Source organism: Aspergillus eucalypticola, assembly GCF_003184535.1.
Source record: "Aspergillus eucalypticola CBS 122712 chromosome Unknown BO83scaffold_4, whole genome shotgun sequence".
NCBI lineage: Eukaryota > Fungi > Ascomycota > Eurotiomycetes > Eurotiales > Aspergillaceae > Aspergillus > Aspergillus eucalypticola.
The window spans coordinates 755,453-780,049 of NW_020290278.1; the positions used below are offsets into that span (position 1 = coordinate 755,453).

Below are 24,597 nucleotides of genomic sequence, written 5' to 3' on the forward strand. Positions count from 1 at the left end.
ACGTTGATATTCGAAAAATGAATGCCTGGTGGTGCAGGCAGCATTCACAGTAAGTCAGCTGAGCCATGTGTTGGGTGATTTATTGCTGCTTCCTATTTCCTAAGATTGAGCCATATTACATCAATTAGTCAGTGTGGCCGAGTGGTTAAGGCGATAGACTAGAAATCTATTGGGTTCGCCCGCACAGGTTCGAGTCCTGTCGCTGACGTGTTTTTTCTTCTTCAATTCGGTGGGGGAATCGAACCGTTCAATATCTTCCACCACATCATCTTTTTACCCTTCCTTTTGCTCTGCGCATTTATCAATGTGTGTACCACGGTGATCACTGGACTGACTGTTTTGATATGCCAGGCCGCTACTATAGGAGAGATATAGCTGAATTGTCGTCCAGTCTTGGTGGGAGGAAACTCTGGCTGTCATAAACCGCAGTCATTGACTCTCTGTTCGGAGACAGACCTCCTTGCCAGCGGCACAATGCGCCATGGTAAGCAGTACACTGATCAATTCTGGCTGCGACATAGAAGATGATATATTGTAACGCGTAAGGTTCATAGGGTCGTTTTCGTGGTAATCAGCTATCATCAGGGCAGTGTGCTGGCCGTAGGTAAAAATGAGAGCGTTAACACAGGTTCTCCGATGTCGAATCTATCAACAATAGTGGCAACATCCCTGAGAAGTCTAGCTGTATGTGTCGCCTTGCAAGAGCCAACTTTGAATCGTATCAAGCTTGCACGAGATACTTCAATGGCCTCTGGATTGAATACACCGTTCATGCGTGGTGTCCCTACATACATGACCGGCTCTAGTTGCCTGCATACATGACCAGCTGCAAGACACACAGTATGCAGTGTATGTTTTTGTGAAGCTGCTAGCTCATCTGGCTTCCATGTTATTGTACTCGCGATATAGGCATGCTCACGAGGTCAGGCGCAGGACTTATCTTCTAAAGCTCAAAGTTAGAACAGATTGACCAGTATAATACAAGTCACTATAACTCACAGCTCAGTACGAAATAGATGGAAGCTTGGTCGACTCTCTTACAACCCCTGGGTCGGAAGTTCAGCTATGGCGACCTCGTAGGTCGCTGGGCTGTGAGCTCAACAGTACGGGAGCCCGGCTAGTGAATAACGATGAGCTAGACGTCAGGCCCACGGTAAATGGAAGTAACTGTGAGATCAATCTGATATGATCTGGCCAACAAATGAGGACCCTCAGCTGGGCGAGATGTTGGAACAATCGCGAAAATCCACTTCTTGCTTCTGTCCAATGGGGACGTGTCGAAGAGACGCGTTAGAAACTTTGCATTCACCTCATCATGATGTCTATGCGCGTCTTGTGTTTCCTGTGACGATGTGTTTGCATGTTATGTGTGACTCCTGGCCGTGCTAGTGGAGGCTGGTATGGCACGGTCGTCTCGGGCTGCGGTTTGATACCTGTTCTATAGGTGAGGAACAATATATAGAAAGCTCTGGATAGTAGCTTCAAAATGCCGAATGTCTCTATCTCAGAAGCTAGCTAATGATATAGGAGGAAGAACGAGCGCAAGATGTGGAAGATCCGCTGGCATCCCTCCCTGGTCGGGAAGGTGCGAGTGTTGCCCACGTCAAACTACCGGAAGCAGCTTTTCGTGCGTTCCTGACGTATGTATCTGCTTCTGGTTCTGGGTGGCACTGTTACCCTGCAGCCCGAGGGGTTGATATATTGTTGACTTGATGGCGAGTGCGATAATCAAGACCTATGGATCACCCGTTTCTCTGAGATCTATTAGCTCGCTGCGAATTCGACCGTCTCGTTTTGGTATACATATTAGGTAGGTTACCTTGCACCTATTGCTCTATTGCAGGCTATTGAACTGATTTATAGGAACTGCATCATCTATAGGGCTGGCGAAACAGAATACAATACCCTGGCTTGACAAGGGCAGATATCTGAGGGAATTTGAAATCATATTTAGGCCTACGATGGTCAGCATCCATGCCGTATTCGCGGTGGAGAAGCACGATAGTGTCCAAGCAGTATTTACTAGAGGGAAGTAGCCCATGGTCTGTTGGCTCAAGGCATTGAAGACTGCATTCATCCTTTGGGACTTCGATCCACTCCCTGACAATCAGGCAGAGTTTGGGGTGTGATCTCCCAGGTCACGCGCAAGAAATGTACACTATGTTCGAGTCGGATTCTCCGGCATTACCTAGCCTGCCCCGGCTTTGCAGGAGAATTTAGAAGAAACTCCCGCATAGAGGGACGCTTCAGTTCTGCATACGAGTCAAGGCTGGCAATGAAACGAGTCAGCACAGAAGAACTGTTTGAGCTGGCATGCTTCATCCGATCAGTACGGTCTCCCCGGGTGTGAACGACTTGGGGCACTACTACCTAGGATAACGGGTCATAAGGCATTCTTATGCGATGGCAAAACAATGTCTCGGTGTTGCTGTGGCAGCAGATACAGATCTGGATCGAGACATAGATGATAAACACAGAAAAAAAGAACAAAAAAGAATCGTCAGCGACAGGACTCGAACCTGTGCGGGCGAACCCAATAGATTTCTAGTCTATCGCCTTAACCACTCGGCCACACTGACTGTTGCTTGTTTTGGAGGTTGTTATTATGGTACATACTTGTAATTAAACTATCTGTGCCCATATGTCTCCAGGTCGCACATCTTGGACTTGCATGCTATAGTTCCAAGCACTACCAGGCGCAATATGAGCATCCTCAGAGGCAGAATTGAGGGCCATTTATTCATTTATCGAGTCCAGTGTAGTATTTTCCAAGGCTGCATTAACTGACAGTGGCAGTTAAGAATAAATGAGGCAATTCTCCGGTCGATATCGAGGCGTCTATGTGTAAAAAAACTTTGTCAGTATGCCGAAGTGGCAGTCCTGGCTGTGCAGTCTGACTTCTGCGGTGTTCAAGTTTCCGCTGGATCCACTCCCACGAGAAGTGGCTGGGTAAGGGAAAAGGGCTGAAAAGAAAAAAAAGAAAACAAAAAGATCGTCAGCGACAGGACTCGAACCTGTGCGGGCGAACCCAATAGATTTCTAGTCTATCGCCTTAACCACTCGGCCACACTGACTTGTGATGCTGTTTTGCTCAAGTTTCTCGCATTATGTGAGGAATGAAACGCTTGGGGGTAGCCTACAAATCTCCAAATCCGATGGGCTGTGTTCGATGGTGCGGGTGTACAAAGTGGAGGTTGTACCAGACCACGATGTTTATGATCATCAAAAGCTTTGGACCTAGTGGCATAACTTCATTGGCCTCAATTCCAGCTCGAATGAAAATGTGCTACTACTACTACATCGGGAGATGTTCGGGATTGTTTCAAGAGGGTTCCTGGTGCACGGTCAGAATATATATAAGAACAACACCCTCCAGAGGAATGTCCCGCAAATGCCCACCGCCGAATGACACGACAACGAACACAGTGCTATTAGCAGCATCAGTATCACCCACGATTGAATTTAAACAATGGAGCAGCCCATGGCAATGTCGCACACAAAAACCTCGAAACCGGAACAACCCCAGGAGACCCACCAACTGACAACCTGGTGGTAATACTAGAGCGCACTAGTTAGTTGAAATCTAGCTACTGTAGATCAGTCCCAGACCAGTCTGTCATATTAGTAGAATCAAATCCAGTATCCTCAATGTTCGCTGGGGCAATTATTAGGGTAGAAGGCGCCGACCGTGAAGCAAAACGGGTAATAGTCATATCTTCCGTGCTCAATCAAGAGCCCGGTCGTGTAGTATATCTCATATCAATTGCACAGCAACCTCCTTATCACCGGCGACCGAACAGGTTCCTTAATCGCAAAGTGCATAAGGTTACTATTGACCCACAGATTATCAACCCTCTCCCAACACCCAGGCCTCTTATGGATGATACGGGGAACATAAGGCAGCAGAGTTACAGAGTTTTAGGTACATTAAGCCTCACAGAAGAGCCCAGAAATCGTCCAGTCGGAGACAATCATGTAGTTACAGTACTGACCGAGTGGACAGCCGCCTAAAGCGTCGCTATCTCTGGCATAGGACAAACGCCGGACGAGTCGGGAATAAACCACGGCGGAGTGAACCAAGGATGGACCTGTCCGAGAACTATGCCCCTTCTGGCAAGCTGGTAATATCCAAAAACACGAGATTGCGAGCAAAGAAAATGTACTGTCCTCGGAAGCCCACAGAGGAATAAGAAAGAAAACCATCTGACAATGAGTAAGAGTGAAAGAGAAACAAAACAAACACATGACGAGATGGCCCACAATGGTTGGAATAGACTCCCTCCCCCTTCCCCTAATGACTAGACCCAATTCACTTGAACTTGACCCAGTCCCGCTTTATAAGGGACGGTATCCTCCCTCTCCCCGACTCACTCCACAACTCCAAGCATTTTTTCCCTGGAGAACTCCAAGAAATTGGCTTTCAATCACTGAAATTGGGCTGTGCTGTGCACGTAAGCCCCCGCGAAAATAATGGCTCAACCATACCATCCGGCGGAGCTTCCCATGTCCCATAGCGCCAACGCCCAATACACTGCAACTCAAGAGTATAGCTCGAGGAAATCCAGCCAGCAGCCTTCAGTATACACGTGGTCGCCGCTCGGGGTGGGGAACTCAAACCTCCGTGACACTGATAACCCTGCTGTGCATCAATTCCCTGAGGGGGAGTTTGTTCCATCTGGGTTCTTCGACAAGGTCGACATAAATCTCTTCAAAAATACCCTCTGTCCAAGTGTGGACTGGAGATACGAGAAGCGCAGACAGGTTCATCAAATACTTCCATTCCTATACCTGGGACCCTGGAGCTGCCTCGCGGATAGAGATTGGCTCAATCAAGAGGGAATCACCCTGCTCCTAGGCATCCGACATAGTCAATTGGCCAAGGCTGGTCTTCTTTCTGGAGCCAAGACAGCCGCCGCGCTTAATAACATAACAGCCTCTATTGATTATCAAGACAATCAAGAACTCATTAGCAATCTTCCTGATGTAATTCACGGCATCAATGAACACATCGCGTCCTCGGTCCCCCTCGGCCTAGGCCGGAGCACCGAAAAGAAGGTTCTTGTATTCTGTGAAACAGGCAACCATTCGTCGGCTTTGGTGGTGATGGCCTATCTGATGGTGATGCTCAATATTAGTCCAATGAAGGCACTGGATCTGGTCCAGTCGCAGCGACTGAGCGTAATCGTGGACGGGCCGGCGTCGCAGTTACTGTTGGCATTTGAAGCTATCATCGTGGCCAAACGGGATGTCGAAAGAGTGCGCCGAGCCAGCATCTTGGATACATCGACTTCCTCGAAGAAGCGAACCAATAGCCGAGATACCGACGACATGGATATTGATGAGATCGAATTTTGGGATCTGGAGAGAAAACCACTGGCACCGTTCCTAGATCGTTCTACCAACTGATCTCTATTGCTATTCTCCGAGAGTAGTTGTCACAGGAAATAGATAGATTGTGCTTGGTAGCGACAAGAGATATGTTAGAGTAAAGCGGGAAATAACCGTCTTCCATTTTGCCTCCTTCCTCGTGCATATCATTCATGATGTGCTTGTAATCAGATACCGTACCGAGATGGAAGGCGCCGTGCTTTTGTCGCCTCGTAAAGTCAACATATGACCCCTAAGCGCAATGGCAAATACAAACCTGCAAGGCTCATCAATACATATTTCTCATTTCTATATGGTTTTTTCTTCGGAATTCTCCCTGGGAAATTCATCAACACACAGTCGGAGCATCTGCTCTGAAGCTGATTTAAGGCTCGCCTTCAGCCCGTCAACTATGAATTAGCATTCACTGCCTTGTCTATGCCACTACTTTTGCCTTCACCTTCACCTCCCCACACCATGAACTGATATACGAGATTGATGACAATTAACATCTCAAATTTATTTCACAGTGACTTTACATATCTTTAGCAATGTGTACTCCTTATCCACGCAAGAGCACCATGCAACTTCGCAACAGAATTCGCCCACCAGAGCGCTTCAATCAAGATCAGTTCTACAGCCCATGTACGCAGAGATCTTTACGTGTGCCACAAAACCAAGACTGCATTCATAGCACTCAGTTTGATCCCAACCTACCTCCGGCAGCGTTTCCTACGCTAGATCATCCGTCTACCCCCAGCCTACGCGACAAAGAAAACGGATGTTGGAAAGGGCAGGAGGCAGATTTCTCCAAGCGCCCCAAAGAGCAGGAGAAAGATGACGAAAATACCGAGGACAAGCGTGTGCGTGGGGCAGATACAAGCGTACAGACCAGACCTCCAGCATCAGGCCAAAATTGTTTCTTAAGCAACGGGGACTTTAACCCGGTCTACAGGAGAAATATGACTATTCTTGCTAATGTTGGTCGGGAGTCATTGATTGAGAGATATCTAATGAACAGCGACATGGATGAAGCCATGACTGATATCCCTGACGAGGAGGATATAGAGGTACGTTGAGCATGAACTAAATTCTAACCTTCTCCAATTTCTTAACAACCAGTGTCTAATAAACTTCTTATCCTTGCACAGGCCCCTTCAGTGACAGCCTCCGCTCGTCCCTGTAAATGGAGCGACCTTTCCCCACAAATTCAAGTTGAGATCATTGACAATATGCTCCAAGAATTTGACTGGCCAACCATATGCCATTTACTGGGGCTGACGGCAGAGGAGCGTGAGGAAACCCAGCAGAATACTCGCCAGCGGGATCGGCAAGCTAAGCAGGAAGATATACAGTTGGAAGATATGAGAGAAAGGCAACTGAGGGCACTCCTGCGAGTCGACAATACGAAAAGTGGACATAATCGCGTTCCACACCAAGGTATCTTCAGCAAAATTTCCCGTCAGGTTTCCGGAAAATTACAGAATCAGATCGACTCGGACATTTCAATGTGCCAGGCAAGTGAGCTGCTAGATGCCAAACTGTTTCTGCGCACGCGTGGACTGGACCGCAAGTATGCAGGAGAATGGGGTAATGGTACGTCTGCTTGGCAGGCACTTGAAGACGATGACATTGAGCCGTGTCTTGATGATGACCAGAGGACCCAGCAGCGCCTTGTGGATTGTGCAGAGTTTGATGCAACAGGTCTCTCAGCACGAGGGGATGAAAATGCTAATGTGCCTGACCCGGATGATAATTGCACGATACAGGCGTATGAAATGGCCAAATACTGCCCGAACTCTGAAAGGAACAAGTACCTACACAAATTCCGTTTCAACAAGCCCAGGCAATGTAACAAAGATTTTCAACCCAGACACAAGGTAGTGTATTATGACCCTCGAGGGAGTGAGCCCTGTCGCCTGAGCGTTGGCGCGGAGAAAGCTGCTCATGTTTGCGATACGAGATGGAGAATTCCCAAGCTGGTATCGAGACCTTGGGAGATGCCTCTGACGAGTCTGTCATTTAATGGGCCACGACCAATCCTTGGGACATTTTATAATACCCACGGCAACAAACTCGACGCAAGGAGGTCCCAGAATGCAGCCTTTGTTCCTCCGACCAGGCTTCCTTATGGAAATATGACTGACAGGCGTGCAGGCCAAACCGCCTTTTCATCGAGGCCTGACCCACGACACGGAAGTTCAGCATCAGACGTACGCAAAGAGGTTCCACTCAGATCAAGCAGTGGCAGCACGTATGCTACCTTATCTGAATCAGGAAAAACTTCAAGCCCCGTAATGTGGACCCCCAAAGCCACCCCAAATACAGCATTATCAACCACAAGCCCAGACTGTCTTCCCGCAGATGAGAACAAACAATCACCGCATGTAACCAGTGCACCGCAGTTCCCATTGGAAGCAAGAAAGGGTCCCAGAGAATCACCCGCACAGAATTCTGGTCACGAAGTGCTAATTGAAGACCCGAGGCGGGGAACCCCCCCGAAACGTCCAGTCGAATCATTAGTCTCCAAAGAGAACAAAGTGCATTCGTTTAAAAAGCTGAGCGACGGAGATGACAGCAGCGAGGATAGCCATGACAACGACTATGATGAGGTGGTACTTCTACCTGTATAGTCACTCACAAGAAACTCTAGTAAGGACGCAAACTAGGGAAGAAGATCGAGAGTGCCCGTCCCTAGAGAAATGGTACCCGAATTAGACTGACCGGGTATTCCAGAAACTGCAAGGATTAGACTGTTGCTGTTGAAGACTCCTTACCGTTTTATCTTGCCCCTATTTTCGTTAATGCTCCTTCGCCATCAAATGTAATTTGCACGCAGCAAAGAGTAATATCGACCATAGTGAATATCTGGCCCCAAAGACGGAACTGAGATGCATTATACAACCTAGACCTTTTGATTCTCTTTGTCCGACGTTTCTGTAATTGCTGATTTTCTTAGGTTTGTAGCCGCTCCCAGCGGGATTAGGCCTTCAACGAATTCATGCCAAAGGCTGCGAGTCCTTCAAGAGCAAAATTACTTGCGATCTAAGTGCAAGATCAAGAACTAGAAGCTACCAGAAGTACGCGAGGCCAAGAGCTTGGAACAGCATCTACTCGTGAAACTTGGGGATGTGCAGGGCCACGCCAGAACACGTCGCGTGATATTATCTACGAGTCACGGGATCTTTCCTTTCTCATTTCTCATCTCTTTACTTCTTCATCTGTGCAATCCCCATCTCATCAATGTAGGTATGCGACCTATAGCCCATCATGTTTGAGATTCATGATCCATGTCAGCAGCCTCTCGAGGCACTCCAGGTAAGTGCGTCTTGGGGACAAACCTTGCTCATTGGGTAATGCCATTAACTCTCCATTTTGAAGAGGGCTGTTGGTCAAGTCCTCAGCTTGCCAGGTTTATATTACGGACATACTCGGCGCAAAACCAACTCTTCCCAAATTGAAAAGCATACCTAATAAGTTTACAGTGGCAAAGGATCTATTACGCGAAAGGCAGGAGCTGAAGTGGAACCATTACTCGATTGGAAGCCATTAAGCCAGCATCCAAGGCCCACTCTTACGAGCAAATTGAACGGGTCATCGATATCAAGTGAGAGATGCGGTCCACAAGAGCAGCTACTTCGAAGAGCCGAGCTGACCGCAGGCCTCCAACTGAGCCTAGCACTGCCTAAAGCTTAGCCAGCCAAAGAAGTCATTTAGTACCCAGTGCTATGGGGACCGTAAAGAAGTTAACCATTTGAGGCTTGCGGAAGGGGTATTGCACCATGAACATGAAACTAGCCTGCCAGGAGAGGCGAGAGGCTACCAAAAATGGCACAATCGCCCCTGGAATCTTGTGTACATCAGAGCCCTTGCAACACAAGAGGTTCCTTCTCGGCCGTGTCATAGTGGCGTCGATAAGCTGGCTGTGCCCTTTTCTGTGGGTTCGCTTTCCGGCAGGCTTGCTGAAAGTACATAATACCGACCTGCAAGGCCCAGATGACTAGGTGATCAGAGCCATGTAAGAGTGTGTACGAAGGTACTTGTATCCAGAAGAAGGTTGATGGTACTCGAAGCGATAACCTTAATCACCACGACGCCACATGACGATGGTCTAAACTATGGGGATACTATCTGTAATGGGCGATAAACCTGTTTTGCTCGGCTGGATGACTTGTTTATCCGACAACAGTGGTTGTCTACGTACGCTGGGATTTCACGACCTAGGATCTGACAGCCACTAGCACCCATGATTCAATTCGGGTGTTGATCTGGCGATAAACTTTCAGGGTTTTGGATACTTCTGGGATGCCTATAAAGGTATTTTGAAGCCCCGAGAAACCGGGATTGATAGTGGAATTAGGCCCATCCCTTATTGATCAGTCTGGAGATAGAAAGATTCATCGAGGTCGAGTGGTGTGGTTTACGTTGAATGTCTGGCCTTTGCTTCCCTGGTCTCGTTGATGGTGTCGCATTCATCCTGCCTAGAACGGTAATTCACTGCACCCTACGTAAGGGAATTCTTCTGCTTTTCCACGATAACACTACCTTAGTCCACTCCCTAAAGGGTTGTTAAGGTGAAACAGCTGCACTAGCACCTAACATGCTCACTACTTTATTTGACTGTGTTGTGCTAGATGGCACCGTTGTTACGGCCGCTGATGTTGGTCGGTATGATATTGGCATTAAAGATGGAAAGATAGCTATACTTGCTCCTGCGCGGTCCTTGGCCATAGCTCGCGCTTCTCGAGTTATTGACGCCGAGGGAGCATATGTTCTGGTAAGTTTCATTCATACCGAAAGTACAGCGATGGTCTCAATCACTGACAGGTCACCATTAGCCAGGCGGCATTGATGCGCATGTCCACCTGGCCGAACCGCGAGGCCAGGGTCAAACGTCCGATACTTTCACAACAGGAAGCCGCTCTGCTATTGCTGGTGGCACAACAAGCATCATTGCATTTGCTCCCCAGGATAAGTTTGATCCATCCTTAGTCAAGGCGCTGGAAACAGCGCAAAAGAAAGCCGATAATGCTGCATACTGTGACTATTCTCTCCACCTTATGATATCCAACCCAAGCAGAGAGGTTCTCGACGAGTTTTCTATCCTCCGCGAGCGCGGCGTGTCCTCAGCCAAAATCTTCATGACCTACGAATCCATGCAGCTACGTGACGGCCAGGTCATGGATGTCTTGATGCAGGGCCGCAAAGATGGAGTAACCGTACTTATCCACGCTGAAAACGGCGACATGCTCACCTGGATGACTGAGCAACTCGAAAGTCGCCAGTTACTTGGACCGAAATATCATGCCGCTTCGCGGCCCCAAATCATGGAGTGTGAAGCTACCAGCCGAGCCATATTCCTGAGCCAATTTATCCAAACACCAATCTTGATCGTCCATGTTTCCTCGCCGCTAGCCGCCAACACGATTCGCGGCGCGCAGACCAACGGATGGCCTATTTTTGCCGAAACATGTCCACAGTATTTGTTTCTGACCAGGAAAGACCTCGACAAGCTCGGCTTCGAGGGCGCCAAATGCATATGCTCACCCCCACCCCGCGAGGGTGAGAACGACCTGGAAAGCATCTGGACAGGGCTGCAAAATGGAACATTCACAATCCTTTCCTCTGATCATAGCCCATACGTTTACGACGATGATGTCAATGGAGAAAAGATAGCCATCAATGGCGACGAACCCCTAGGCCGCTTCCGGAATGTCCCCAACGGCTGCCCGGGAGTTGAAACACGTCTTCCTTTAGTCTGGAACTCCAACCGTCTCACTCCTCAGAAGTTCGTTGAGGTCGCGAGCACCAACCCAGCCAAAATGTACGGACTTTATCCGCAGAAAGGCTCCATTATCCCGGGTATATCCGATGCGGATCTCACGATCTGGTATCCATCTGCTCTGAAACCATTCCCTATCACGAATTCCGCTTTACATCATAATGTGGACTATACACCGTATGAAGGGCACATGGTAACCCAGTGGCCGCGATACACCCTGCTGCGTGGGGAGGTCGTCTGGGATCGGGATAACGGGGGTATTGTAGGTCAGAAGGGCTACGGGAAGTTTTTGAAGAGAGGGCGCAGTGCGTTTTGTCGTGAACAGTCCGAGTTGGATTTTACAAAGTTCTAGTTTATATACCTCTTGGAGTATGAGGGCATGGGGATAGTGTGAAGATAACACACACACACACACACACCCACCATGACAGAGAAAGCATTTCACGAAACCACTGTGTCACTATCGAGATTCTGCTGGTGAGCATAGCTTGTGATTTATCGTTATTGAGCTCTATGAAAAGAGGGAAGGACGCCTGGACTCGCCACAGCATCAATATGTCTCTATGCACAGGAGTATTGCAAAGTATCTAATTTTTATCTCATACAGTACACTATTGTATACAGCCAAGTCGAATACATGCATTCAAAGTTACATCAGGTTTTATGTATGAGGGCCTTGCTTGATAATCCACATCACTATCTACTTTGCCTTCTGATACTTTTAACTTGGACTATTTTAAATGAAAGTTATCAGTGTTCAGTAGAGAGACTGATGCACATATGCCTAATACAGCCGATCCATAATATGAGTATAGTAACCGTAAACCTAAAAAAAAGCAAAGTGATATCGAAGTTAAGACACTGACCATAATCACAAGCCCTGTTCAACAACTCTCCATAATACTTAGTTACCACCACCCGTTACTATCATCGACATATTTTCCGTCCTTGAACTTACCGAAGGGGCGGAGCCTTACCCCTTGCTTATTAAATTTGACTCCCAATGCCCGAAGCCGCGCAACGATCGCCGGGTCTGTCTTAACTTTTTTGTACGACAGGACAGAACCCGGGCCTTGACAGGCTAGACATTGTTGCCCATTTATCTTCTCATATTGGGAATACGCAATGTGCACCTTTTCTAGCTGAGGGAGATGTGTCCGGCAATGTGCTGCCAAGTCCTCCAGCTCATCGCACAGCATATTAGATGTCTGCATAAGGCAACCGTCTATAGAGAGGAACCGCAGCGAACTTGGGAGAATTTTCCACAGAGGAGAAGTTGGGACACGAGTGCCGGGTTGAAAAGGCAGTAGATTAACCATCCGCATTTGTAGGGTTTCTAGGACAGGAAAGTCACATAAGGACCCGAAGTATGCTGGCTGGGGATACTCCACATCGTGATGAAGGTAGAGGTCGAAACGGCATACGTGAGATTTTATAGTAAGGTGTCGCAGCGTGGAGCGGAGTTGGTAAATAGAATCATATGCGCGGTTGGGTTCCCAGTGGAAGCCAGGGCGGTGCGGACACCTGAATTGGTGGTGTGCTGACTCCTCAAGCGTCCATGTGAAGGATTCGAGCTCTGAACACCCCATGAGCAGCTGTGGTAATTGAGTGAAGGTTTTATCGCACTGTTCGACGTCAATATGGGTTACTCTGCTGTTGAACTTGCGAGGGAGAGCTTGTTCGTTTTGATCGGCAATCCGCGTAACACGAATATGTCTTAAGGACGAGATTTCGAGAAATGGAATCAGGCGGTTCACGGATATACCTGGCGGTTTATAATCAAAACGTGGTTGAGATTCCTGAAGTGTGAGATGTGTCAAGCGGGTGAGGATCCCTGATTCAGGGTTTGCTGCCCAGGAGATGACTTCGTCAAAATGTGGCGTGGGAGCGGGGCCCTTTTGGCCATGCCCGTGCTCATCGCATGGCAAGAAAACATAAAGACGTTGCAGATACTTTAGCTGAAGCAATAGCAGAGCGAACCAGGGATTCCTCAGGGGCTGGCAGGAATCGAGTTTTGGGTCGGATTCAAGTTCCTTATGCCAACGCAGGATCATCTGTCTGGTCAGCGGATAAGAGTGCAAGAAGTCTCCCCGTCCTGTTTCCTGAAGGACTCTAGACAGCTCAATTTTTGGAGAACCCGGATCTATGAATGGGACCAACTGCAGCGACCGGACGAAACCAGCAAGATCTGGGTTTTCAATGATGGCATAAGGGAGGCATCGGGCAGGAGGGCCATCCTCGTCCATGTGGAAATCGGGTTCCCACAGCCGGTATACTCCTTGAAGTTGAATCTCGCGATAAAGCTCCGGGGTGAAAGCAGAATAGCAGAATTTCGAGACGAGAACCAGTTGGTATAACTCTTCGTACCAGAGATATCGGCCGATTTTTGCATGCAGTTCGGGGGGCAACCGATCCATGATGCCTGAGCGAGGTATATCTTGCGAGAGTGTTGTTGTTTCTTGCTTAGCTTAACTTCAGCAGGGCCTGTACTGAAATGAGCGAGCAGGTAAATGAAAGACCCAGTGTTGTCCCTCTGCATCTTATATGTTGTAGCATGGATATGTGGAGGAAGCTCAGGTATCATAAACCACAGGAGTCCTTTGTACGGGATATGCAATATTGAATGGAAGGTCCCTAATAGACTCTATTAGATTAGTAGGAAACTATCCCTTCTAAGAGAAGCGACATAGAGCCCTAGCAAAAGGCATTGAAGGACATCAGCACCGTGGCGTGAATATCTTTCTTGCATCGAGACAAAGAACGCGTGGATGCTTGGTATGTTCCGTTGCAAGACAACACAGGTGTCACTGGGGCCCGATAGAGAGTACAGGGTAGTTTAGCTGCGCCTTGAAGGCTGGCAACTTGCACTGCACACAGCCATACATCATGTCATGATGATGATGATGATGGTTTATATGTCGGGGGATAATCCACAGATATACAGTACTTCCCGGGTCCTGCAGAACTGGCTTTGATTATAGCAGAACCACGATGTACTATGCAATCATAATCCATTATCAGCATGATCGGTAAGGTCCACTAGTACCTGGACCATAAAACATCGTTGCAGTATTTGCAGTACTGTATCAAGTAGGGTGTGCCTTTGTGAGGAAGAGGAAGAAGCGGTTGTTCATGTGAGGAAGGCGAAAACCCATTTAGAGATGGTCCGTGCGCCGACGCGAAAATCCGCGTGGGAGAACAAAGGCGCGCCGCCCGTCCGTCATACGTGCAGGCTGCCTGCCCAGTGTTGATGCTCTGGTCCCATTTCCAGGGCACCATTATCGCCTCTTGTTTAACGGAGTTGCAGGACACCTGGGAGATAAAGACTCACCGCAGGCCTTTTTAGTGAATCTGCGATCGGACAGGCCCACTCTGCTCCGGTATCCCGCTGTGGGAGGCAATTGCGACATTGGCCGCGCAGAAAGAATATTTAGCTGAACGACAGACCCTATAAGCGACATCCGTGAAATACGCAAAATCGAAGTGGGAAGATGTCGAATCCAGATACCCCCATAACCGGGACTGATTCCCTTGATGAATTCGCCCCACAAACAGGCTCTTCGCAGGCGTCCACGCCGATGACAGACGGACCCGACCAAGACCAGAAGACCACCCTGCAGGATAAGATGGATTTATCGGAGGATATTGAGGGGATGGATGTGAAGGCGAAGGCGCTGATGCATCTTCTTAACACCAGTGAGGTGCGATTGTTCGATCATGGGGTTGGACGAGATTTGGGTGGCGCAGAACTATTGCTGACGAGTTCGCTCTCTCTTGATAGGTCTTCGTTGCGATCATGGCGGACAAAATGAAGAAGCAGCAGGAAGAGGCGAGACTTGAAGCAGCCAAGCAACAACAACAGCAACAGCAAGGGAAAAAGACTGAAACCAAACCCAAGGGTGCTAGCGAGCCGGTTGGACGGCGACAGACGCGTACGAGTGCAAGGCAGTCCGCTGCCACCACAACGGAAGCTGCCGTTGAAGAAGGGAAGAAGGAGGAAGAACAGGAAACCACTAAGACCAGGAGAGGCCGGGGAAGGAAGCCTGCTTCTGCGGCTGCGAATGGCAACACCATCTCCAGCTACTTCAAGAAGGCGGATGTGAAGGTCGATGAGGATAAGCCGACGGTTCAGGAAGCTTTGGAGCATGCCGCAGATGAGTATGAAGCGAATCCAACGGCACTGGGTGGTCAGGAACTGGTTGCTACCCAGCAGCCGGAGTTGGTGACCGGAGGGAAGATGAAGAAGTATCAATTGGAGGGGCTGGAGTGGCTCAAGTCGCTTTGGATGAATGGACTGTGTGGCATTCTGGCTGATGAGATGGGTCTTGGGAAGACCGTTCAGGCTATCTCACTAATTGCGTTCTTCAAGGAGAAGAATGTCTCTGGCCCTTTCCTGATCGCTGCTCCCTTGAGCACGGTGAGCAATTGGGTGGACGAGTTTGCAAAGTGGACGCCTGGAATCAAGACGGTCTTGTACCATGGGACAAGGGATGAACGTGCAACTATTAGGAGGAAGTTCATGGACATGAAGGACCAGAGGAGCGCGGATTTTCCTGTCGTCTGCACTTCCTATGAAATCTGCATGAACGATCGAAAGTTCCTCGCGCAATATCAGTGGCGGTATATCATTGTGGTATGTTCTGCTCCCCCATCGCATGACCTTTTGAGATGATTCGATTCTCTAACATGTCTGCAGGATGAAGGACATCGCTTGAAGAACATGAACTGCAAACTGATCAAGGAATTGCTCACCTACAACTCGGCCAACAGGCTCCTCATCACGGGCACACCATTACAGAACAACATCACAGAACTTTGGTCACTACTGCACTTCCTCTTACCTGAGATCTTCAATGATCTCAACAGCTTCCAGGGTTGGTTCGACTTCTCGTCCATGCTGGACAACAATGGTCAGACGGATGTCATGGAACGTCGAAAGCGCACGCTGGTCTCCACCATGCACTCGATCTTGAAGCCTTTCCTCCTCAGACGTGTGAAGACCGATGTTGAGACGTCCCTTCCCAAGAAGCGGGAGTACATCCTATATGCGCCGTTGACAGCAGAACAGAAAGACCTCTATCGTGAGATTCTCAACGGCACTGGTCGCCAGTACCTCGAGGAAAAAGCCACGGAACGTCTCATGGCTAAGAGTGGAAGACCTTCACGATCTCAGAGCCTGAAACGCAGCGCTGATACCAGCGAAGCTTCATCACCGAACAAGAGTCTCAAATCTAGCCGCTCATCCACACCAGCCAGTGCAGCATTGCCCACATCCCGGAGACGCGGCAAGGTGTCGAGCTACAAGGAGCTGAGCGACCGCGAATTCAACTCTAGACTTCGCAGACTCGAGCAAGGCTTAGAAGAAGATCTGGACATCGCTGAACAACCCAGCGAGACAGAACAGGAGGAGCAAGAGAGAGCCAAAACTATCCGGCTTGCCAGTGAGCACCTCCGTATCCCTGCCCTCATCCTACCTCGGAAAACTAACATCTCCTTCCCACCTCTTAGAGAAAGAAATCGCTCAAAAGAAGATGCAAAACCCCATCATGCAAGCCCGACTTGCCTGCAACTCCCCACATAACTTCTATTGGCCATGGATGGACGATCCAACCTCCATCGACGAAACCCTCGTCACAGCATCTGGCAAAATGCTCCTTTTAGACCGGCTAGTCCCCTGCCTTCTCAAAAAGGGCCACAAAATCCTCATCTTCTCCCAATTCAAGACCCAACTCGACATCCTCCAAGACTGGGCCACGCAACTACGCTCCTGGAACTGCTGCCGCATCGACGGCGCCGTCAGTCAAGAAGACCGCCGCGCACAAATCAAAGCCTTCAACACCGACAAAAACTACAAGCTCTTCCTCCTCAGCACCCGCGCCGGTGGCCAAGGGATCAACCTCATGGCCGCCGACACTGTCATCCTCTTCGACTCCGACTGGAACCCGCAGCAGGATCTGCAGGCGCAAGACCGCGCCCACCGCATCGGGCAAACAAAACCGGTCATTGTCTATCGCCTCGCGACAAAGGGAACTGTGGAGCAGACGCTGCTCGAGAAAGCGGACTCGAAGCGTCGTCTCGAACGGTTGGTCATTCAGAAAGGCAAGTTTCGGAGTCTGTTGGACTCCGGTGGACTTAGCTCCAATGATGTTGATGATTTGAAGAAGGCCCTGGGGCAGGATGAATATGAGAGCTTTGAGGCTGGTGCGGACCCGGCCACTTTGCTTTCGAAGAAGGATTTAGATATCTTGACGGATCGCAGTGAGGAGGCGTATGCTCGTGCTGAGAAGGGGTTGGATACTACTGGACGGGCTTTCATGGCTGTCGAGACGAAGAGGGATGGGGATGGTTTGATGGCGCAGATTATTGGGAAGTAATTTTTCCTTCTTTTTTCTTCTTCTTTTGGTTCTCGATTTTTCCTTTTGTTTATTCCTCATGAAGGCGGGCGTTTAGGTGGTTTGTCCCCATCATCAATCATCATGACCTACTTACTATGGGGTGGGCGTCGGGTCAGGGAAAGCGGAACCTAGGCTAGGCCTATAGGGAGTTCTTGTTATGTACTGTACATTAGATAGAGGGGGTGGACTGGAAAAGGAACAGGAGTAATAGGCGGGTAATGCGCGAGAGCAAGTCCAAACTGAGGACTCAAATGACTTGGAACAAATCACACCTCTAGATGAAAATAAACACACGAGACACGAATCAATCCATTAAGCGCCTGATGCTCCTCGCCAAGAAAATGGCTATACAACGACAATAACACAATAGCAAAGCTTGTGAGCGTAGACCCCTCACGGCACGAAGAAAAATACCAGAAGCAACCCAGGTGAAAAGTATATTCAAGAAAACGAAGCAAGAAGAGGGAAAGGCAAGTCGAACGAGGAATAGATTAGAGAATTACCGGGACAACTTTGCCTCTTCGACCTGTGCCCGCAGATCAGAGAGCACCTCCCTCCGTTGCGCCAGATGGCTCTTCAAACCTTCGACTTGCTCGCCAACGGTCTTGACATCATCTCTGAGACGTTCTACGTTCTGGCCGTCTTTGGATCGGCCCGCGCCTTCACGCAGCTCCCGTAGCTCCCGCTCCTTGTACTCCAGCAGCTGGAGTGCTTCTTTCTTGATCAACACCCAGTTGGGCCGGCCGTCGTTCCGAGGTCGATCGCGTCGTCCTTCGGAGGCCTTTCTAGCGGAATCCAGCTTGGACTCGATCTCCGCCAGCTCGCGCCTCAACCGAACCTTCTCCCACTCTTCATCCTGGATGGTGTCGCTGAAATTCGTGCCCTTGGGTGTATAGGATGTCTTCCCTCCGGCACCCAGCCGACTCAGATAGGTATCTCCGAACTTGGCTTTCTTGCCCGTGAGAGTCTCCGTATCGCCGCTCGCGCCCCATTTCTGGGCGGGACGGGCATTGTCGACTTGGTAGTCGATCTGGTTGTTCTCGAACGAAGCGCGCAGGGATGCAGGAATGGCGCGGGGAATGCGGAAGCCCTCGTGGCGGTAGTTAAGCATATGCAAGAATGCAAGCGTAGCGTCTTTGTTGATGGTCGGGGAAGCAGAAGGGTTGACTAGGTTCCATGCAGAGCGGATGTCTGTGTCCGGGACGTCAAGGGAGTCGTAAAGAGGCTGTAACGATTCGACTGTATGAGACCCGCATCATGTCAGGTTCATGACCCGGAAGGTAGAAGTTGGGGGTGAGCTTGAATTCGGACATACAGGAGATTTCCCCGCGGTGGTTCTTGTTCGCGAGATAGATTTCTTCGTATTTAGACTTATCGGATGGGTTCATGTACCATTCAAAGCCATCTTTCAAGCCGGGAGTGTCATCCTCGTCTTCTATCCGTTCGAATTGCTCCGGACGACTGCTCAGGGCCCGGGTCGCATGAACTAAATGAGCTTTGGATTCGGGCACAAGCCAATCCGGAAGAACGTTTGGCACTGCTTGTAGTTCCTTTGCGGATTGGATATATTAGCATGTAACGTAATGGAGTGGGGGGAGCGTTGGACTGCAGAAGCGGGCGGGAAAGGAGACATGCAGCACCAGGAGGACCGGGAGGCGCCGCAGTAGGGGAGCTCACATACCCCATTGACAAGGTCGAACACCAATCGCATGGCAACACAGAACTCCTCAAAGTCCAGTTCGCCATCACCATCAACATCTGCCAGGTCCCAGACCTTTTCCAGTTGGTCATCACGAAGCCGACTGTTCCTGAGTACCGAGGCCGCTTGGGAGTTGTTCAAACGCGGCTGGCCGCCTGCCAGCGATGCGAAGATCTCCCAGTACCGTTCGATTTCCCACTGCTCGATCTTCTTGGTTGACATGATTGGAGGCAGAGTCTCTTGTCGACTTGGGGGGCTTAGCAGGACACCGAGCAATGGGAGACAGGAGGTGAGAATGAATGAAGTGAACAGGATGGGGGGAATAAATGGGGGGAAGTTGTTTGGCTGGATTGCTGGGCGTCATCCGGTTCGGGCGTCCCGCAATGGCTCCGCTGGGATTACCGGAACAAGTTAGTTCCGTTCAGGTACTGCTCCAGATAATCGACTTTATCTTAGATAGATAGTCTCTGGATAGCCTCATAAATAAACCGATAGCTATGAAGTGCTTGGAGAGTAGCGTGATTTTCATTATTTCGCAATATGTCTAGATATTTCCTATCACTCTAACTGGGCGTGTGCATCCAAGCTCCATTCGCCATGCACCATTTACAAACACTATGTACTGACTTGTCCTCGGAAGACCTGGGGCAGCCACGGGCCATGATGGTTGCCGGGTAGGAATCCTTCCCATAGTTATCCCCTTTGCTCATGTATCTTTCTTTTCAGAGGCCCCATCCTCAGCATCTTTCTTCGCATCCGCCTTCAGCTTTTCCTCCACTTGTATGATGGCTCGCTCAGCTTCCAGCGCAAGATCCGGTGCCTCAAGGATCGAGGCTAATTTCTTCGCATCTGTCATGCGGAGAAGTAACCTATCATCACTCTTCTCCACGTCTTCTACCATCTCCGCAATGGGTTTGTCCACCCCAGTATTCTCCAGTGCGTAAGATACGCGCTTCGCGTACAGTTCTTCGAGCCCAGGGTATGATATCGGATTCAGGAGGTTCTTCTCTAGAAGAAACTCCAAGTGTTTGGAGCCGTTAAGTGCTTGGAATGGTCAGTTCACGAACTGTCATGAGTAGGAAAGAAGTGGTAAGCTAACCTCGTCCATGGGACCATGCTCGGTACACGAGATAGAAAAAAGGGACATTAGGTACACTATATTGTAGGTATGGGTGTATGATTAGCATATGCGGGTCAATCAAGCCATTCAAATCCGGGTAAATCAGAAGAGCTCCATACAGAGGAATAAGCCCAACAGGAGCGGTCAAGGGCGTCGCAAGCAAGCTCAACCACATCCTTCGGCGATGCAAGTCCTGCCTTTCCGTCGCAATTGCTTGCAGCATCTTTTGTAGCTTTTCCGGCCGAATAGCATTCCCCGGGAATAGTACGTCCACTTTCTTGGTCCCGTAAGACTCATCAAGTCGCCGCACCGCTGCGAGAGATGGGATACTTTTCAGACCCCATTCTTGATACGGGATGCGTTGCTGCACCCGATTACCCCAGGAGACCAAATGCTTCTTCCAGCCCTTATCGGCCTCCTCCCATTTCGCCCATGTTTCGGCAGCCTTTTGTATGACCCGGTCATGTATCGAAGGCTTTTGCGACGGACCACGGCGGAGGGGTCGAGCGTAGATTAGAGCTTGTCGCGTCGAGATAGGGATGACGAAGAGTCGCATAGCAACAGAAAAAGGGATCCGTTCTGTGAAATTACTATAAATGCCGTGGCGTGTTCTCAAGGATCAGCGACAATGGCTGATTTGGGCAAATTTGGGAGGCAGCCAGGGAGAGCTAGCGATCGACTAGAGAAAATAACCGATTCAAGGGCGTAGATGAAAGTGGCATGCCTTTCCTGTCTGATGAGGGTATTCGAAGGTCACGGGGCCTGAATTGGCTTTTCGAGTCGTAGTTGTTACCGTTTTTTGAAATTGATATCAGGGAATGAATGGGTGTAGCGGAGATGGATGCGTGGAGGTTGCCGGACCATTATTTGGCGGCAGCGGTGATGATGGATGATGCTTTGCTTAGTTGCATTTCAGACGTCATTCAGCTTACTGTTGTGACGGTATGCATGACACTGCAACTGCCGATAATATGGATAATCGTGACTGCAGGCTGTACAGTATGGTAAGTACTGATTGTACCTGGCTGTAAGTTACGCAGCTAACCGGTTGGGGGTTTAGCTCCTCCAAGCTAAGATTACAGCCCGGACGAATTACTACGTAGGCTTCCATCATCCAAATTTCTTGAAACCAGCCTCCCAGCCTTTCGCTCTCTTTTCCCCTCCTTCTGCGACGTTTGATCTCAGTTCATTGTCGCCTTGTTTCACCAATTTTGACTGTTCTCTCGATGATCCTATCTCTCCCAAGGGCCAAGGCTTCCCAAATTTCAGTCAAGCCCGGTGCCCGCTAATCTTCCAAGGGACATTGAGGCGATGCAGACTAGATCCGCGGCTTGCCCCCAGCTTCCGACCCGCCGACGCACCTTCGCCTGGAACCACCGCTGAACTGTACGGCAATGGCACAAGATGTGCGCGACTCACATTTGCAGCCTCCGGATGTCGCTCCGCTCTCCGACGAACAGCTGTCGGAGCAACCCTCCGCTACCGAGTGGATGTCGGCGCAATCGAACCATTCCACTGGCGCGCTCCACAGCGACAATGATATCGTCCACCCACATGATGCAGTAGACTACTCGGCTGGGCACTCACGTTCTCCAGAGAGTACAGTCGTGGGCGAATTCGACAACATCCCGGCAATGGGGAAGAAACCTCGGACTTTACCAGGTGAGTTTCCCCTTGTGTCCTGATCGATCTCGGATCCACCGGGTAAAGCTCAGCTAACCAACGATAACCTGTATAGCATGGATCCGTTCAGTCGAATATACGGAGGACGAGGTAGATGCAGCTGTCACAGATAGGCTGCTTCCGTCACAGCCCGGAGAAGCTGTTGTCGCCCAGCACAACCATTCGCCTTATGCGGCATCAAGACCTACCCTTTCGAGTGGACAGGGTGAAAGTAGTAGGGGTTTCATTGGACGAGAGCGCGAGTCGCGCTGGAAGAACTTTTCCAGGGACATTGTATACCCCCGAGAACAAGGACTTGAGGAGAAATCCGTCACGCCGGACTGGTTGAATGAGAATCTCGGTGATTATTCTGAACCTTGGCGAGGTCAAGGCGAACCGGATGAAGATACCGAAGACCCCTTGAGGATGAGAAGACGACGAGAAATTTGGTTCAAGCGCTTCCACAGCACGCTTCTCAAGAGCCCTATGGTCCCCTTGATCTTTCGACTTACGGTGTGGTGCTTTTCCCTCACTGCACTGGCTCTTGGAGGCTCTATCCAACATCTCTCGGGGAAGTACCAGCATCCCCAAGGCCCCTCCGCACTAATGGCGATTATCGTCGATGCGGTTGCCCTGGTTTACCTCGTTTACATTACGTTTGACGAATACACATCCAAGCCGCTGGGTCTTCGCTCTCCATCCGCCAAGGCACGACTCATTCTTCTGGACATCTTTTTCATTGTGTTCGACTCAGCCAATCTCAGTTTGGCGTTCGAATCACTCTCGACTGTGAGGGGCGCATGCACAATGGCTGAAGTTAACCAAGAGGTTGCGCCAAAAAACGACGCAATATGCGACCGGCAGATCGCCTTAGCTTGTGTACTACTGATTGCGCTACTAGCCTGGCTTACCACCTTTTCCATCAGTGTCCTCAGGTACGAGAGTCTTACCATGTTACACGAATGACGATACTGACAGCTTCGATTTAGACTTGTCGAACGAGTTGCTTCATGAAGTGCAGCTCTACAATATACTCCCAACCCCGTTATTCATCTCCTCATTATAGTCCCTCTGGGGCAATTTCCTATCCCCCCTTCCACCACATTAATACCCCGAATGGCTTTCCCGGTAGTTCTTTTCTTACTCCTTTCTTGGCTTACCCCTTTCAACCTCCTTCAATTTCTTCTTCTCATTCCCCCGTTTGCTTTACTTGGCGCTATATCCTTGCTTCGTGAGCTTAGTTATGGAGTTTTATGTTTGTCGTGGTGGTCGGTTGGAGTTTCAAAGCCTTGGGTCGGAAAGGGAAAACCTGATTTCTTTTTTTTTTTTTTTTGGATTACACGATCACTGTGCATATACGATAAGAACATTATGTACATATGAAATCTTGATGGTAAAGAATCCACGGCCGCTGTTATCGCTCGAAAAATCTATCCCAAGGAATCCTTCAAACGTGCAGCACAGGCCCATCCTGGCCACACAAGGGGTCGCTGTGGAACCAACTCAAGGCATGGATATTCCGCGAAACCTTGTCTTCCTCCCTTGAGTCACCATAGCACATATCCCATTGTTTCTGGGGCGGATAAGCGCCAACCATCTGGAAAGGGTCACCCTGGTCAGAGCCGAGCTCCTCCAGCAGCCGGTGGCCGACGCCGGCGGGCACGATAATCAGATCTCCTTTTTCGACGGTCGGCTCGAAGCGTTCGGGGTTCGCTTCCCCACCGAAGCAAAGCCGTGCACGGCCGGAAACCACACCCAGCACCTCGTGAGTGGTGCTGTGAAAGTGCGTTTGACTGTACATGGAATAGACCCACTGTGGTCTGACCTCGCCAATTTTCTCCAGGTGCGCCGCGAGATCGTTAGCGGACGCGTTAAAAGCTTTGTGGTAGATCATGAGTGGCTTAGACTGGATCGAGGTGTTGGGAATGCCACCCCATTTGGGGATCTGGCGAGATGTCACGGAAATTTCTGAAGGAGGAGAGAACGACATGACTGATCGAGTTTCAACACGCCAATCTGTTCTTGTCTTTCTTCTTTTATGTTAGTGCCAATGGAATCGGGGTTGTGGTTGAACATGATTCTAAGGGTTTCAAAGATCAGTTCACCCGTAATGAGAGTATGTGTGACGTCATTAGTTCTGCTTGCCCCCTGTGAGGGGATGAAGAATGCATGACAGTTAGCATTTCGTCACGCAATGAGCTGATTGTCTCGCATCCAACGTGTCATTGATGCCAGGAGATCTTAGATACGTCTTCTCTCCAACCGCGGAGGATGTGTCCAGTCAGATCGACATTGACTGTGTGACAGATGAACATTCTTGGGGGGGTCAGAAAAAGCGTAGGCGGTTACGTAGCGGTTGATCCCAAGGGTCGGGTCCCGTGCCAGCCTACCCAAAGGGTGTTGGGATGCAGTTTGGGGGAGATCTTGGGGGAGATAATATAAAACTGGACGTGCACAGTGTAACACGATGCTGAAGAGACCTGGAACGAACCCTGAAGTGATTAAAATTAAAAGAAAGACTATTCACACAGGACTCTGTAGTAGTCCCGACCATCAGCAGGGCGGCCTGGGG

At 49.7% G+C, this 24,597-nt stretch overlaps 10 protein-coding genes and 3 non-coding genes across 13 annotated transcripts; 6 read left to right on the top strand and 7 right to left on the bottom strand.

The window, feature by feature from the left end:
• Nucleotides 1-127: 127 nt before the first annotated feature.
• BO83DRAFT_t74 lies at nucleotides 128-208 on the top strand. Its single transcript has one exon. It is a non-coding gene; the product is annotated as a tRNA-Ser (tRNA).
• A 2,290-nt stretch (nucleotides 209-2,498) lies between these two features.
• BO83DRAFT_t78 lies at nucleotides 2,499-2,579 on the bottom strand. Its single transcript has one exon. It is a non-coding gene; the product is annotated as a tRNA-Ser (tRNA).
• A 414-nt stretch (nucleotides 2,580-2,993) lies between these two features.
• Nucleotides 2,994-3,074, bottom strand: BO83DRAFT_t77. The gene has a single exon. It is a non-coding gene; the product is annotated as a tRNA-Ser (tRNA).
• Nucleotides 3,075-3,838: 764 nt separating this feature from the next.
• On the bottom strand, nucleotides 3,839-4,358 carry BO83DRAFT_172135 (uncharacterized protein). The gene has a single exon (XM_025526407.1). It carries the CDS (start codon nucleotides 4,243-4,245, stop codon nucleotides 3,928-3,930), a length of 318 nt encoding a protein of 105 aa, XP_025391643.1. The 5' UTR covers nucleotides 4,246-4,358; the 3' UTR covers nucleotides 3,839-3,927.
• A 7-nt stretch (nucleotides 4,359-4,365) lies between these two features.
• BO83DRAFT_414488 (dual specificity protein phosphatase family protein) lies at nucleotides 4,366-5,495 on the top strand. Its single transcript, XM_025534570.1, has one exon. It carries the CDS (start codon nucleotides 4,471-4,473, stop codon nucleotides 5,404-5,406), a length of 936 nt encoding a protein of 311 aa, XP_025391644.1. The 5' UTR covers nucleotides 4,366-4,470; the 3' UTR covers nucleotides 5,407-5,495.
• Nucleotides 5,496-5,948: 453 nt separating this feature from the next.
• Nucleotides 5,949-8,000, top strand: BO83DRAFT_434600 (uncharacterized protein; the record flags this gene model as incomplete). The annotated part of the gene is made up of 2 exons (XM_025535811.1): nucleotides 5,949-6,437; nucleotides 6,519-8,000. 2 exons carry the CDS (start codon nucleotides 5,949-5,951, stop codon nucleotides 7,998-8,000), a joined length of 1,971 nt encoding a protein of 656 aa, XP_025391645.1.
• A 1,967-nt stretch (nucleotides 8,001-9,967) lies between these two features.
• Nucleotides 9,968-11,762, top strand: BO83DRAFT_434601 (hydantoinase/dihydropyrimidinase family protein; the record flags this gene model as incomplete). The annotated part of the gene is made up of 2 exons (XM_025535812.1): nucleotides 9,968-10,144; nucleotides 10,206-11,762. The coding sequence occupies 2 exons, from the start codon at nucleotides 9,968-9,970 to the stop codon at nucleotides 11,499-11,501; spliced, it is 1,473 nt and encodes a 490-aa protein (XP_025391646.1). The 3' UTR covers nucleotides 11,502-11,762.
• Nucleotides 11,763-12,035: 273 nt separating this feature from the next.
• Nucleotides 12,036-13,859, bottom strand: BO83DRAFT_172177 (uncharacterized protein). Its single transcript, XM_025526408.1, has one exon. It carries the CDS (start codon nucleotides 13,564-13,566, stop codon nucleotides 12,058-12,060), a length of 1,509 nt encoding a protein of 502 aa, XP_025391647.1. The 5' UTR covers nucleotides 13,567-13,859; the 3' UTR covers nucleotides 12,036-12,057.
• A 529-nt stretch (nucleotides 13,860-14,388) lies between these two features.
• Nucleotides 14,389-17,783, top strand: BO83DRAFT_172180 (putative SNF2 family helicase/ATPase PasG). Its single transcript, XM_025526409.1, has 4 exons — nucleotides 14,389-14,850; nucleotides 14,931-15,782; nucleotides 15,846-16,590; nucleotides 16,658-17,783. The coding sequence occupies exons 1-4, from the start codon at nucleotides 14,641-14,643 to the stop codon at nucleotides 17,521-17,523; spliced, it is 2,673 nt and encodes an 890-aa protein (XP_025391648.1). The 5' UTR covers nucleotides 14,389-14,640; the 3' UTR covers nucleotides 17,524-17,783.
• On the bottom strand, nucleotides 17,693-19,567 carry end3 (cytoskeletal adaptor protein SagA). Its single transcript, XM_025529098.1, has 3 exons — nucleotides 19,226-19,567; nucleotides 18,860-19,094; nucleotides 17,693-18,783 (listed from the first exon to the last, which is right to left on the bottom strand). Exons 1-3 carry the CDS (start codon nucleotides 19,463-19,465, stop codon nucleotides 18,044-18,046), a joined length of 1,215 nt encoding a protein of 404 aa, XP_025391649.1. The 5' UTR covers nucleotides 19,466-19,567; the 3' UTR covers nucleotides 17,693-18,043.
• A 220-nt stretch (nucleotides 19,568-19,787) lies between these two features.
• On the bottom strand, nucleotides 19,788-21,245 carry BO83DRAFT_375436 (mitochondrial K+-H+ exchange-related family protein). The gene is made up of 3 exons (XM_025530451.1): nucleotides 20,483-21,245; nucleotides 20,343-20,398; nucleotides 19,788-20,287 (listed from the first exon to the last, which is right to left on the bottom strand). The coding sequence occupies exons 1-3, from the start codon at nucleotides 20,917-20,919 to the stop codon at nucleotides 19,950-19,952; spliced, it is 831 nt and encodes a 276-aa protein (XP_025391650.1). The 5' UTR covers nucleotides 20,920-21,245; the 3' UTR covers nucleotides 19,788-19,949.
• Nucleotides 21,246-21,757: 512 nt separating this feature from the next.
• Nucleotides 21,758-23,039, top strand: BO83DRAFT_423860 (phospholipase D regulator; the record flags this gene model as incomplete). Its single annotated transcript, XM_025535126.1, has 3 exons — nucleotides 21,758-22,025; nucleotides 22,102-22,960; nucleotides 23,015-23,039. The coding sequence occupies 3 exons, from the start codon at nucleotides 21,758-21,760 to the stop codon at nucleotides 23,037-23,039; spliced, it is 1,152 nt and encodes a 383-aa protein (XP_025391651.1).
• A 193-nt stretch (nucleotides 23,040-23,232) lies between these two features.
• Nucleotides 23,233-24,254, bottom strand: BO83DRAFT_172260 (cupin domain-containing protein). The gene has a single exon (XM_025526411.1). The coding sequence runs from the start codon at nucleotides 24,013-24,015 to the stop codon at nucleotides 23,473-23,475; it is 543 nt and encodes a 180-aa protein (XP_025391652.1). The 5' UTR covers nucleotides 24,016-24,254; the 3' UTR covers nucleotides 23,233-23,472.
• Nucleotides 24,255-24,597: the final 343 nt, after the last annotated feature.